The following is a 14,328-nucleotide window of genomic DNA, read 5'->3' as shown; positions in this document are numbered from 1 at the left end:
AAAATGAGTGATTTATTGATAAACTACCAAAAGAAACAGCATTTTTGTGCCTCAGATAAGAAGACAAATTTCATGCTTCGCTAAGTGGGAAAACTCAAACGAACTCTATAAGGTATTTCTCCTGCCTTCTTGGCCTGCCTTCGTGGTGTGGTGGTCTGCATGCTGGGCTTGTATTTCAGAGGTCTGCGGTTCGATTCCCTGCGAAAGCGTGGCTCATCTCTCCGGCTTCGAAAATAATCCTAATGTCTCTGCAGTGACGCCTGAACTAAAAGGATGGTGGATGATGACTCTCCATACCCAGGATTTGGCGATTGAGTCCCCTAGAAACCCCACTCGCCCTTTAGAAGGAGGAGTATATAAGGTACTTCTCCCACCTTCTTGGTATACCTTCGTGGTGCGGTGGTCTGCACGCTGGGGGGGGTATTAAAGAGGTCCGCGGTTCGATTCCCGGCGAGAGCGTTGGTCATTTTTCATGACTCCTGCTTCCAAAAAAATTCTTAATGTCTCTACAGCTCTTCCAAAATTTAATACTGCGCGTAAGGAAAAACCTCAGTAATATAACAGGTGTTCTAACGCAAGCTCCTATCAGAAATCTTCATGGTTAACCGCATCGAGCGATTTAAATAACTTACATTGCTGAGCGTGTTTGATTATTTCAGAAGAACTGGAATCTTGAACTTATTGTTTAATCGAGAACTTATTGTTTGCGACAAACATAAAAAAGTATGTCGATTACAAGAAGAGATTTCACTACTTAGACAATAGTAGATAATTCGCAGAATGAAACAGTTAATGGAAATGTAATTATTTAAAAAAGATTAACTGACGTAGTTTCATTTTTTGGGAACAAGAATCACAAACAACTTGAAAATTCAGAAAGTTAAGTATTCACCTAAATCTATTGAAATTGTAACTATTCTAACTGGTCTAGTTTAGTAAATCACCTAAAATCCGGTTCTAATCTCAGAAGGGCATCACCTGTAATAAGAAATGAACTTATTGATGCTATAGCTAGTTAAACTACTGAGAAAATCAGTGCAATTTTACTCTGTGAAATTACTGATGTAACAAATAAATACTAATTATCAAAGAAATTAGATTCCTCATCAAAGAAACTGCCAAGAAAGGTTTTTGCTTTTTCTGTTGTGAATGCTAATCAAATTGTGTACAGAAAATTTAGACTGTTGGAAAAACAAATTACTGCGCAGAAACTGCAGATGACGCATTCAATAAAGAATGATCATATGGACGGATACCGCATCTGTAAACTATGGCCTTCAGATTTGAGTCAGAAACGCTTATTTCGCTGTAAATTATTTTCACTTTTATAGTGTGAAACAAATTTAACTTTGTTCAAATCTACAAGTTACATAAAGAAATGCAAATGAGTTTTCTTCGCATTATCTGTAGTAACTACTTTTACTACCTCAACAAATGCTTTAAGAAGGAAAGGAAGCTTCCAAGAGAGATACCAAGCAAACGGAATATTTCTTTAAGGTTGTTTAATATTATACAGAAAATATCATCGAATTCCTTTATTCAGTCGAAAATTATCCTGATAACTGGCCACGTAAGGAAATGAATACGGTTTCTAGTTTCATTCATTATCTGTCCAATAGAAGGAAGTAGAATTTTCTCTTGCTGTTTTCTTCACGATATTTAAGATTTTGGATTATGTCTTTGACTTATTGCAATACAAAGGTCTAGATATTTTGTACTGCTCAAGAAAAAAATTATGACAATGAAATTTTAAAGAAATTTTGAAAAAATGAAAATGAAGATTTTAGATTTTCAAGAAGTGCAGATGGAAGCCAACAGTAACGCCGATAAAGAAAATCAGCCACGAAAATTCAAACGACATAGAAATGTTGACTGTCATTCCGAACACATAAATATTTTTTTACGAAACTCTGGATAGTATCACAACGCAAACAAAGTTACGATTTGAATCTCTGAAGGGATTTTCAGTTTGTGGTTTTATTAGATTCAAAACGTTTTTCGGAAACTTTCCTCACGATTTCTTGCCACAGTTAAAATAACCTAATGCTTCATATTTTGACTATTTAGAATCAAAAATGAATTAGAAATTCTTTATTCTCTTACCTAATGCAAAAATAAATCAATATATATATTTGTAATAATAATAATAATAATGTAAATAATCAAAAATATGTAAATTTGTGTACGAGAAGATAAACTAGACATTGCGTTTAGTGGAGATTACCAAATAACAGAACTAATGTTAACGGCGACATCAAATACTGTTACTGCCGAAAGAAGGTTTCTTGCAATAAATACGTATTTCAGAGCAACACAAATACAAAACCCTTGAGCATCTTTGGGCATTCTTTAAAAACTGTACGACCAAATGGATCTTTTCACAGATTCTTTTGTATGATAATATGACAGCGTTATTTAGAGGTAAAAGCACTAACCTTAAAAATTACTTTTATTAAAATAAAAAAGTACAGTTTTTCTAATTTAATAAAAATGAAGTTTGACCAAGACAGATCAGCTTTTGAACCCAATATACAGGGGTTGGACAAAAATATGGAAACACCTTTAAAAAAACATGTTTCTTTGCTTAATATGGTGTAGGAAACCCGTTGGCATCCAAAACAGCTTGCAGTCTTCTCAAAATGGATAAATACAGTTCCTGTATGTTTGCCAAGGGAATATTATACCATTCTTCCTGCAAAACGGTGGCAAGTTCAGATAACGATGTTGGCGGTGGATAACGAGAATGAACTTTCCGTTTCAATGTAGACCACAAAGGTTCGATAATATTCAGGTATGGTGACTGTGGTGGCCAGGGGAGATGGGACAACTCATCCTCGTGCTCAGAAAACCAGTCCTGGACAATGTGAGCTGTGTGAACAGGGGCTTTGTCGTCTTGGAAGACACCATCACCATCGGGGAACAAAGTTTGTACCATGGGATGAATTTGATCGGCCAAAATGTTCACATAAGTCTTGGCAGTCATGTGCCCTGACACAGTTATCATGGGGCTAGCAGAGAACCACGATATGGCTGCCCAAACCATAACAGAACCCCCGCCATGTTTCACTCTTGGCAACAAGCAGTCTGTATTATAGGCTTGAGATGGCGTTCTCCAGACGTAAACTTGGCCAGAAGTGGGAAACAATGTGAAAGAAGACTCGTTAGACCATATTACTCGCTTCCACTGCTCTATAGTCCAGGCTTTGTGACTTAAACTCCACCTTTTCCTGTTACGGGCATTAGCATCACTGATGAGTGGCTTCTCAATTGCAGCACGACCAGCAATTCCCTGTTTATGAAGCTTCCTTCTAATTGTTTTGGTACTCACAGGGTTCGGTAACACAACATTCATTTCAGCAGTAACTTTTGCAGCTGTGGTCTTCTTATATTTCGTCACAATTGCTCTTAATGATCGTCTGTCACTATCACTCAGGACACACTTTCGTCCGCGCTGTGATTTAGCAGATGATGTTTCTCCGCTTTTCAAATATGCGGAATAAATCTTTGATACAGTACCTCTTGAAACACTAAACACCTCGGCTACCTTGCTTACGGAAGCACCTACCATACGTGCTCCAACAATTTGCCCACGTTCGAAGTCTGTTAACTCTGACATAATGCAATGACAACCTCACATAACAATACTCCGACAACAACTGAACTGTTTAGCACATTTACGAAGTTGTATAGGTGGCGTCAGTAGTCAAAAACGCCAGCACCACCTATATATTTCATTAAAATCAATCTTTCTTTTCAAACATGCATTTCACAAGGTTTTTCCATATTTTTGTCCATCCACTGTATGTCACAAGTCCGATACCACAAGTGAATGCCGTCTTCTTCTTTACGCTCTAGACTAGCTACTATTGCATGAAAACCATTGTCCATTAATAAAATGAAAATGAGAGTGCACATTTTTGGCATTTACCTGCAGAGACTAACCAGTTGTGTGCTATAGTGTTACCAGGAAGAGAACTATATCTGCAGTGGTATCGGTAGCGCGAGACTAAGGTTAATGTCTGGAACGATACGATTTGAGATTTTTTCCGCAGAATGTGAATGGACTGGATTTAGTGCAAAGAACGTTGGGTGTACATTATTAAACCTATTATATATTCATCTATTTGTTCGCTAGCTGTCCGGGATTTAGTGGTGATGCTGTCAGTGTATGTGTGACATTATTTCCATAATCCACTCATTCTCCATATCCTAGGCACAGCATTATAACAAAAAATGGCATGTGACAGGTGACGGAGGACGGGGACGCCTGGTGTTTAACAGAGGTAAACAGGCATATGTCCCGCGCCCTCCCCTATCTACCGGGGGTTTATTGAGATCTTAAAAGATTTATTACATTGCCATACAGGGGCAGGTGAGAGATACATTGGCTATTTATATTGTATTACAGATATTAGGTTTGCAAGGTATACGTTACATAACATACTGGTTACACATTAAAAAAAAAGAAAAAAAAAAGAAAAAAAAAGAAAAAAAATTATTAACATAACACATACATGACATGACACATAAATACTATTAATAAAGAAGGTACATGCGCTTAGCAGAAGGAAGGTACTGTATTTCCTTAGATGCAGAGGAGTACTTACATTCACTTAAGACCCTGAATTAGTGGGGTTGTCATAGGTCTTGCGCCAGGGCGGTTATCTGGCTGATTATTCTGCAGATGGTATTCACTGTGCCTTTGTTATTAACGATGAATCGTTTGAAGGCTGCTGGCAAGTGGAGGTGATTATCCTCCGTGAGCGGGCATTCAAAGATGTAATGGTCTGGAGTTCCGAGCGACCCACAGACGCACAAGCCTGTATGAGAGATACCAAATCGCTCAAAATAGGTGGGAAAGGGCCCGTGCCCCGAGATGTAATTAGTGATGGGAGGTATGGAGTATTGGCGCTCCATTTTCACTCTAGGCAGAAATAAATTGGTTCTGCGACCCGTATCACAGGTCTCCCATTCAGCTTGCCACTTCTGCAGACCTTTTTCCGAAATCTTTTATCCTTATTTTAAGCATTTACAATTTATATTATTTCATAACACCATAGGACCAGATTTCACTTTTATAGGGGCCCACCAGCGGCCGAGCGGTAAAGACGCTGAACACTGGTAGTTCGGTCCGAGGTTCGAATCCCGCGAACGGGCTGGCTGCATGGGCGTTTTCGTGGTTTTCCCCATGTGTAACGTGTATACGAGCCAGTTTCCCTTAGAAAGTCCTCCACGAAGGCATCCCTCCCTTTAGGCAGATAGCCCTTGTGTGCTTTGCCATAATTGAATAACCTAACCCAACCCACTTCTATAGACAACAACATCTCACCCTATAAAATCAGCATGTTATCATTTTGTCTAATGACCAAGACAATTCTTAGAATGTCATTCATCAATACAGTAGCCCGTCTTCGACCTTCTTGAATATATATTAGATGTTCTTGGAATAGATGTAGATTTCTATCAGTTATTTCAAAGAACCACCAAAGTAAGAACTCCATTAAGTTTGCCGACGTAAGTAGGGATTAATGTCTTTTGACTTCAAAGAGCTTTTATTTGCTGACATAATCATCATTAAATAACCTGCGTAGTTCTTAAACCTGCATTATCTCACGCATTCTGTATGAAACAGGGGGGGGCATACAGATATTTCTATGTAGAAATGTTTTAGGCTTTCCTATTTACTTGTAATCATTAGTGTTTTAGCAATTTGTTAACTAAAGAAGTATACATGCCCCTATATATTCTGCCATTTTTGTGAAATGTGTACGGTTACAAGAGTCAGTGACCTACTACATATTACCATAAATTTTGATAAAAGTTGTTGTTTTTTCTACTTATTTCCTTCTATTTTAGTGTATCTCTTTTCATGGGAAGTATGTAAGAAAATAGAAAGAAAACAATGTTATAAAATTAAAGGGTTTCTCTGTAGTAGTCGCTGAACACTGGTAGTTCGGTCCGAGGTTCGAATCCCGTGAACGGGCTGGCTGCATGGGCGTTTTCGTGGTTTTCCCCATGTATAACGTGTATACGAGCCAGTTTCCCTTAGGCAGTCCTCCACGAAGGCATCCCTCCCCTTAGGCAGATAGCCCTCGAGGCTTTGCCATAATCACATACATTCTCTGTAGTATTCTGTGTGTGATATTTAATAGCACTGATATTCATCTTCTAAGGAAAACATTCTCGTGTTTACATTAAGCATTAGTAAAGCTACTATTCATCATAGATGGAAGAAGTCTCAAGCGCATTTTGTTTTAAACTGATGTGCTACAATACTGACCAAAACATTTATGGAAACATGAGGCATATTTACGCAACAAAAAATGGAAAAGAATTTGAAAATAGTTGATAGTATACTTACCATTTCGATAAGATCGTCATCAAAGTCATTGGGTCTGGTGGACGAGAAGGAAAGAGGATACTGTTGAAGTTCTTTTTCTACTTCGTGAGACCTTTTCCTTCCATTCGTCCACCCCCTGCTGTATTGATAAGTTTGACCGACAGTCGATAGTGCAAGTTGAAGAACAACCAGCATTGTGACAGCTGTAGCGCTCTTCATCTCCACCATGAGTGATTCCTGTAAAAATCTCTATTTAACTCAATTGAACAAATATTTCATTTATTCCCTTTGCTATCAAAGAATTTTAGGGTCTTTGTATCCTAGCATTCAACTACTCGAGGTTTAATCTGCTGTGGTATGAAATTCATGATTATTTATGGAACTTGTCATTTTTTTGTCATTCTACGAAGAAACAGATCACAAGCTATATTTGTATTAAGCGCATTCCGATATTAAGGACTAAACTATTCTGCACATCATAAGAAAAGTAAGCCTACCCGTACAAATGAATTTTTCATCATTTCTCAGTAAAGATAAGAAATCATATCCTAAACCGAGTTGTTTACTAATTTTGGTTCAAGAAGCAAAAAGAATTTTGAACAGTTTATGTGTAACGAAGTATATTTGCTGTCTGGATTGCTTCACTAGTATGAATCTTTTATTTCCTAACTAACGGATAAACTGCTGCCTCGTATGAAAACGTGGATGAAGTAAAATATTTGCTTAAGTCTAAAATGTACCTTTATGGGTCCCATTAGCAAAATTATTCCATCATGGCGACATCTATAGTGATAATTTAATCTTCTAAAAAACCACAGAATGGGTCTTGGTCGAAGTAAATGCTTACTGTAAGTATTTACCGTCTACTGGAAAGATATTTTAACAGAATCTAAATGTACTCCTAGTTTCGTAATAAATTTTTAAAGAAGCAAATTTAGTCATTAAGATTCCTGAAAAAGGAATAGGTAAATTTATCAGCACTAGATAAAGTTTTACAGTTTGCATTCTTACCGGGCTTACTATTTTGCTTAGAATTGACAAATTTTATCAGTGAAAAGAGCTCGTCCTATAAATATAAATTTTCAAATTAATCAGTCAAAACATTATAATAAAAATTACCAAGCACTTACATATTTGTTGTATGAAAAAGGTTTCTGATGTTTCATAGTCACATAAAGTAATTTATCAAACGAAATGATGGCATTCTTTCTTTTAAATATAAAATGCATATTCTATTAGAAAAACGGCGAACGAACAATATATTTTTAAAAAATGTTTTGCACAGAATTTGTAAAAAAAGGATTTCTGTTTCTTACTTAGTTACATAATGAATGACAGCTAGATAACATATTCAATGAATAATCATTGCCAATATACGTACTTCTTAAAATATTAAAAAAAAATTTAAGCGGTTTATAAAGCATAAAAATTAGGCACTCAGTAGTTAAATTCAATTATCGATGTTTCTTATAATTTAAAAATAATTAAAAATTACATGATATGTAAGAGATATATATTTATAAATTTGCTTACACTTAAAGAATAAGAAATAAGTTAACAATTAACTGAAAATGCAATAATCTTACACTTAATAGGGTTTCGGTTAGGGGATTTTTCCAGTTAGCATGGCTTGTTAATTGCTCGTTCTTGTATTTATCATGGGTAGAATTTTTCCTCAGTCTAAACTCAGTCTAAACAAATAAAGACAGTACTTTTGTCGAAAAAAATGGAAGAGAAGATGGGCATTTGCCATGACACCAATCATTCTATAGTTAGCTTTAAACGGCAAGTGGGAGAGAGTGCATTGTTTTCGTTGCCCACTAAAAATCTAGTTATATACTTTTCTTCCAAGTTTTTTTTTTTAAGATTAAAAAGTATCTTTACCTATTAGACAACAATATGTGAGTAGAAGAATGAAAGCAAGAATAACTATCTTAAAGATGATTAAGATTTTACTTAATTAGCAATAATCAAAACGAAATAATCTTAAGAACTAAGATAGTGAAAGATAACTTGGTGCTGTTTTAGTATAAACTAAGAAATAGGATAAATATTTTTAAAACTTACTAATATTTCTAAAACGATAGCACTATATTTCAACTATAACATAACCTATACAAAACCGATGAAACATAATTGAAATTTAAACTGCTTGTCATTAATATGGCTTAAAATCATAATCAGACCTTAATTCTTATTAGTATCAAACCTACTCAAAGAAAAACTTCAAGGACCTTTTCCTCAGTTTGAAACTAAGCAATGACGCAGTAGGCGAAAATAGTATCTTAGATAGCTATGTCTCGTTTGAGAGTTTGAAAAGGGCACTAGATTACATAAGGATCTGAGGTGAAAGAAAAAGTGCTAAGGGAAAAGACTTGAGAAAGCTTAAAAAATCATTCAAAGGTTCTGGAACTTGAAATCTATGATGGCAGACGGATATTTAATGCAGATGATAGTTCTTTATTTTTTAAGGTTATGTTTACGAAAGTAAGTCTTTCTTTTTAATGATGAAAGAACTTCCCTGGCGATAAAGTATTAAAATATCTGTCACGGATTTAATGGAAGAACAAGTTGAGAATGGTTTTAAAATAAAACCAGTGGTCATAAGTCAGACTAAATTTTTCTGAAGCTTCCCAAAGAAAACATCAAGCAAGTATTTCATTTAGAAAATGGGCACAATTAAGGCATATTAAAACTTTTCATATAAAATATAAAAACTATATAAAATAAACTATGTAAATATATATATAATATAAAAGAAGAAAGCACGAAATATGCTTTTGAAAATGGGCTGGCTACAGATCCATGCTCATTTTATAAAATTAGAATTCTAAATCATAAATTCTTATCTTATAAAAGTTTTTTTTCTATTTTTGCGTAAGTTTATATATTGCGAATAGCTCTTTCTGCGGATATGCGTTTTTAATTAAATCCAATGCACGTTTAAATTGAAATCCGCTTTCAGTAAATGATTACATAATTTCACTTTAACGGAAGAAAATTATGATTTAGAGCAAAAGTAGTAATTGCTTAATATACCTTTTTGTTTTAAGAAAACATTTGTATTTAGGTCAATGTTTTAAACTAAACTCGAAAGAATTTTAAAGGCGAAACTTGCCTGTCAACACTTTATTTTATGTTATTTATTTCTGGAGGAAGAGGGTATTCGTTTTAGGGTGCAGCCAGCGAATTTACCTGACCTAAAACCCATACAGTATGTTTGGAATGCTTTAGGGAGAGCTAATGCACAATGTTAACACCCTTCCAGAATTTTCTAAAAGTTAAAACTTTTGGTTTTGAATGAATGGGACTTGTTGCTACAAAATGTGATTTTACAGTATAAAGACGTATTTTAGCCGTTTATGGTTTCCATTTATATACTGCAAGACCTTTACTCCCTATCTATTTCCTTACTTTACTATTGTCTCTCACTTAGTAATAACTTCTGAATACAAATGTCAATACAACAAACACATTATTTAACGAAATATCACTTTTATGTGCTTGTAAAGTTAATTTTGGATGGCAGTGCATTTTAGATATTCTAAGTTCCAGCTGGTATTTAGATACAAAAAAAAAAAAAGTAAGAAATAGCGAATTTAGTTTAAGACTTCTGTAATGAAATGGAGTACCTAAGCTTCATAAATATTTCATTTCTTTGCTGGAATTATACCAAATTACTGAAAGCACCCCCAGAATGCACAGATGTTGGTAATCAGATGTAAATTTGAGATATCTAAGAATTTAGCCTCTCGACTAGGCAGTCATTTCTAACGTTACACTTTCAGCGCACATTATTTTAAAATGTAATGCATCGGTCCAAAAATCTATTTGATTACCAATACACTGATCTCAAATTTTCTTCCAACGTGTCCCTCAAACTGTTTTAAATTTCATGAAACATGAAAATGAAAATGAAAATGAAAAATGAAAATGTTTAAACAAAGTTTTGAAGCGTTTGAATAAATGGAATAAATAAAACATTCAAATTCATTGCAAAATCAGGAAATTTGGATAAGAGATAAGCGCAATGATTTTATTTATTTATTTATTTTTTTTTATTTATTTATTTTTTGGTGACGAAGTATTCAGCTTAGAAGGAAAAAATCGAAAGCTCTGTAAAATTGTGCAGTAAAGTGTAAACAGTCGAATTACTGGAGGACTGGATTTCAAATGAAAGGAGGTGAGATAACTCTCTTTGGCATTTATTCCAAATACGCTAAATATTAATATTTAACCCTTAGTGTTTCCTTTAAAATTCTCTCCTTAGACATGGTGTTAAAAGAAATGTTCTAAACAACAAATTAAATAAAAAGTTACGACATATTCACTAAACCCTTTCGTTCAGTATGAAAATATCTGTATTTCTATTGAGCCGTAATGTGTTTAGGTGTACACGTAAAAGGTAAGTTTTTATTGTATTATGCTTAACATCGATAAATGGGATTCTGGAAAATAATAAAATTGTGTATATTCGATTAGATGTTTCTGATGATTTTAGACCGACGCATAATATTTTTGAAACAGCCAGAAAGAAAAAAAAGGAAATGTAGAAATTCATCTTGCTTTAGGAAGTAATAATTTTCAGATTCTTCCATAGTCCTCTCACAAATGAAGAGATTTCGCATTCTAATGCATGTTAAGTTTACATTTAATTCAACTCATCACATACTTTTAAAGCATGTGATGAGTGTCTCAAGTGTCCGAGGGGCTTTAAAAAACACAATTTTCACGCTAAATATAAAATTTCTTGCTAAATGATACTTTAACATGTACAACGTTTACAATTACTTACTTCTCTATTTTTAAAGATTTTTAACAACTGCATGTTATCAGGGAAGAAAGAGACAGGTTATGCAATGCTGCTTACGTAAATGAAAAATACTTCTAATGCTTTGGTAATAGTTATTCAGTTAATTGTAATAAAACAATGATATAGATAAAATTAAGGATTTTTTTTAAAAGGGGATTAAGTCTTTTCCCCTGTGTATTTGTATTGCTGCTTTTTAATTTGTTCTTCATATCAGTGTTAATTTCTTCAAGTGTTAAACTGGTGAGAGGGAGGCCGCTTACTACTGCCCTGGGTCTCGGAGAAAGTACGTCTGTTTATAAATTTATAGTGTCTTTTCGGCATTAGGGACTTAAAATACTGTCGAGCCGAACGTTTTCTCGTGAAGAAAAGGAAGAAAGATGGGAGGCTCTACTTTAACAGATGAAATAATTCAAAACAACAATATATTAACTTTAACAATAAAATATTAACTTGAAATTGTTAGTCATCACATAATCTTACTGACTTTTTATTTCATAAATTTTGCTGTATTTTATGAAATCACATTAGTAATATTTTGTTTGTATTAATTAATTATTATTATAAAATGGACTATTTGGACTATTTAATATACAAAATTTCTCGGAGAAATAAAATAAAACATTAAAATTTAATTAAAATTCTTTCATGAAATTTAATTCAATATCGTGAGTTCACTCATTTAATTTAAGAAAATATTTACTTCAAATTCAACAGTCGAAAGCAGTTTATAATTTTAATTATTTCTATGACTTTAAGGTATCAAAATGCGATAATTTAGAAAATGGAACAAGGAGATAAAATTTTAAAAACACGTTGACGAAATTTATAAGCTAACTGGAGTTAACTATATTCATATTTCGTCCATTAATGTGCGTCGACGTAAAAGTGCTTTATTTGTACTAAGGGCGTTATTTTATTGGAATGATACATGCCTCAATTAATTGGAGAAATTTATAAAACATTTTTAGTAATAAACAATTTTGAAGTCGTGATTAGAGGCAACTTTTGTCTCGAATTGTTCTGGATGAAGTTAATAATTTTGATGGGGAAACTGAAACGTAATCATTCTTACCTCCTGCAATGTGGTGAGCAACTGTAAACAGAGTTGTCCTCTGAATTCCAAGTTCCACTCTTCACCTCATGCTTCATTTCGCCATCATTTATTCTACCAGTTTCTGGGATGTCCAAACCGAAGTCACGTGGGAAGTCGCAATCCTCTCTCATTGGCGGAAAACTGCATTTAGAAACTTTCGGCTGACGCCGAAATGCATCTCCTAGGAAATGACTTCATTCTCACCTACCTGCCACGATTGTTCCTTAGGTATAAATTAAACGCGTAGGCACTAATAGTTTTTATGAATTACATATTTCAGCGGAATTCGTTTCGTTATTTAATTGCAAATACATAATATATCGTTCTTAAAATGCCTTACATGGAATTTAATGCCCAAAACATCGTGTTTATTAGTTTTGTTGAAGTAAGTAAAAAACATAGGGGCCATAAGGTTTATCTGAAGCACCTTATTTACTGCTATTACTTCAGTAATTCAAAACTTAATCTAAAACCATCTTTGTACAACTTTCTTTCAAGCTTCCTTATTTAAAACTTAAAACTTTTTATTACACTTTTATTTCTGACTCTTATAAAGACTAGAGAAAGTTTTAAAAATATCTGTTTCTGTTGATGTATCGAAGAAATTTTTTTTCGCGTTTTTATAAGACGTTTACTACGGAAAGATCTAAAATGAATTTCTAAAACAAAATGTTTGAAACAGTTATCATGTAAAAGTTTTAATGCTCTTAATAATCGTTAATAGTTTTGATATTAAAAGTAAAAAAAATTAAGGAGGTTACTAAAACGTATTTTGTAACCTTATTCTCTAGAATAAAACTATCTGTTAGGCTCTCTTTGAGCATTAGTTTGTAGGTTAACAAAAGAAAGCCTTATTTTAAAATTATTAAAATTTTAAATAAATTATAAAATTTTTGTTAAAGCAAAATTTAAAGATTTGTTTTAAGCAAATTTAAGGTGCTTTTTAAGCAAGTATTAAAAGTTAACTCGCACCGAAAATTACATAAATTTTGAGATTTATATTAATACAAGATATTAATACAAGACTTTTGTTTTTCTTCAGTCATAATTTTTAATTTTATTTTAAAAATTTCTTTTGAAGATCAAAATGAATATCACGTTATTGACATTTTAACGAATTAAATTATGTGTCTTAAAAGTGAATGCTAAGCGGGGAAAGTATAATTCATGAAAACTTGAAAATGATCCTATTTAAATGTGGCTAACGGTTTAACGATTTCATGATTTATATTACTGGAAAAAATGACACAAGAATCAATATTTCCAAACAAATGACACTCTCTGCTTCGTTATTGATTGTCGATGGAGTGAAGCTATTTAAAGGTACTTGGATGCTTGATGACAGAGTAAATGATATAAACTAGAAAAGGCGCATTTTATTTGTCTTAAACATGAGATAGCGCTATTGGAAAAGGATTGCAGTTGGAGCTTTTAACACCCACTACATTCCTGTTAACAGCATTTGGAATTATTTTGTAAGTTTCCGAGTATAAATCATGGGAATAATAAGAAATTCTACAAATAACCTAACCCGTAAGCATGCTTGTGAGGGAGAAAACGAGTAAAGATATTTTATGATTTCACTATAATACATTACAGACAGAATGTGAAAGCTCGAAATAAATTTCTATATATGTTTATTAAAAAGTTCCTTGCTTCTTTCCTTCACAGCTTTTAAGTCGTCCAAAAACTGCATACCAAGAAAAGGGACCTGGGAGTTTCTGCTTTATTTGACAACTATTGCATCTTATGTTAGCTTCTTATGTAGAATTTTGATGACTTCATAATTGAAGATCACGCTTATTCGGAAAAAAAAAAAAAAAAAAAAAAAAAAAAAAACCAGTAAAATTAAAGCTTCTGCAGTAGTATAAAAGAGCCGTTTCAGGGGCAGGAGGAAAAGTCCGCAAAGACAACGCACAGGTAGAACTAACTAATTAAGAAAAGGACAGTGTAAATGAGATAAGGCAAATAGGTTGTCGAGGTGATGTTGCAATCTGGTAAGCGAATTAGGCGCTAGATAATTTTTACTCAGTTTAGGTAAATTTAGCGATGATTATCTGAATAAATTTTTAGGACTTTTAA

The 14,328-nt window shown here is 33.4% G+C and overlaps 1 protein-coding gene across 1 annotated transcript in view; it reads right to left on the bottom strand.

Moving 5' to 3' along the window:
* LOC118190405 (uncharacterized) overlaps window positions 1–12,304 on the bottom strand; it is a 44,612-nt gene extending 32,308 nt beyond the window's left edge. The window contains exons 1-2 of the mRNA XM_035361102.2: window positions 12,226–12,304; window positions 6,362–6,577 (exon numbers count right to left, since the gene is read on the bottom strand). Coding sequence (XP_035216993.1) covers window positions 6,362–6,568 — 207 coding nt within the window. The 5' untranslated portion in view covers window positions 6,569–6,577; window positions 12,226–12,304. The remainder of the gene's footprint in view (window positions 1–6,361; window positions 6,578–12,225) is intronic.
* Between the last annotated feature and the right edge of the window lie 2,024 nt (window positions 12,305–14,328).

The sequence above is a fragment of the Stegodyphus dumicola genome, chromosome X2, assembly GCF_044657685.1.
Source record: "Stegodyphus dumicola isolate Sdum_Otavi_A_Nest chromosome X2, ASM4465768v1".
Taxonomy (NCBI): Eukaryota; Metazoa; Arthropoda; class Arachnida; order Araneae; family Eresidae; genus Stegodyphus; species Stegodyphus dumicola.
Note: the sequence above shows the minus strand (reverse complement) of the source record. Positions and strands in the feature narration are given on the sequence as shown.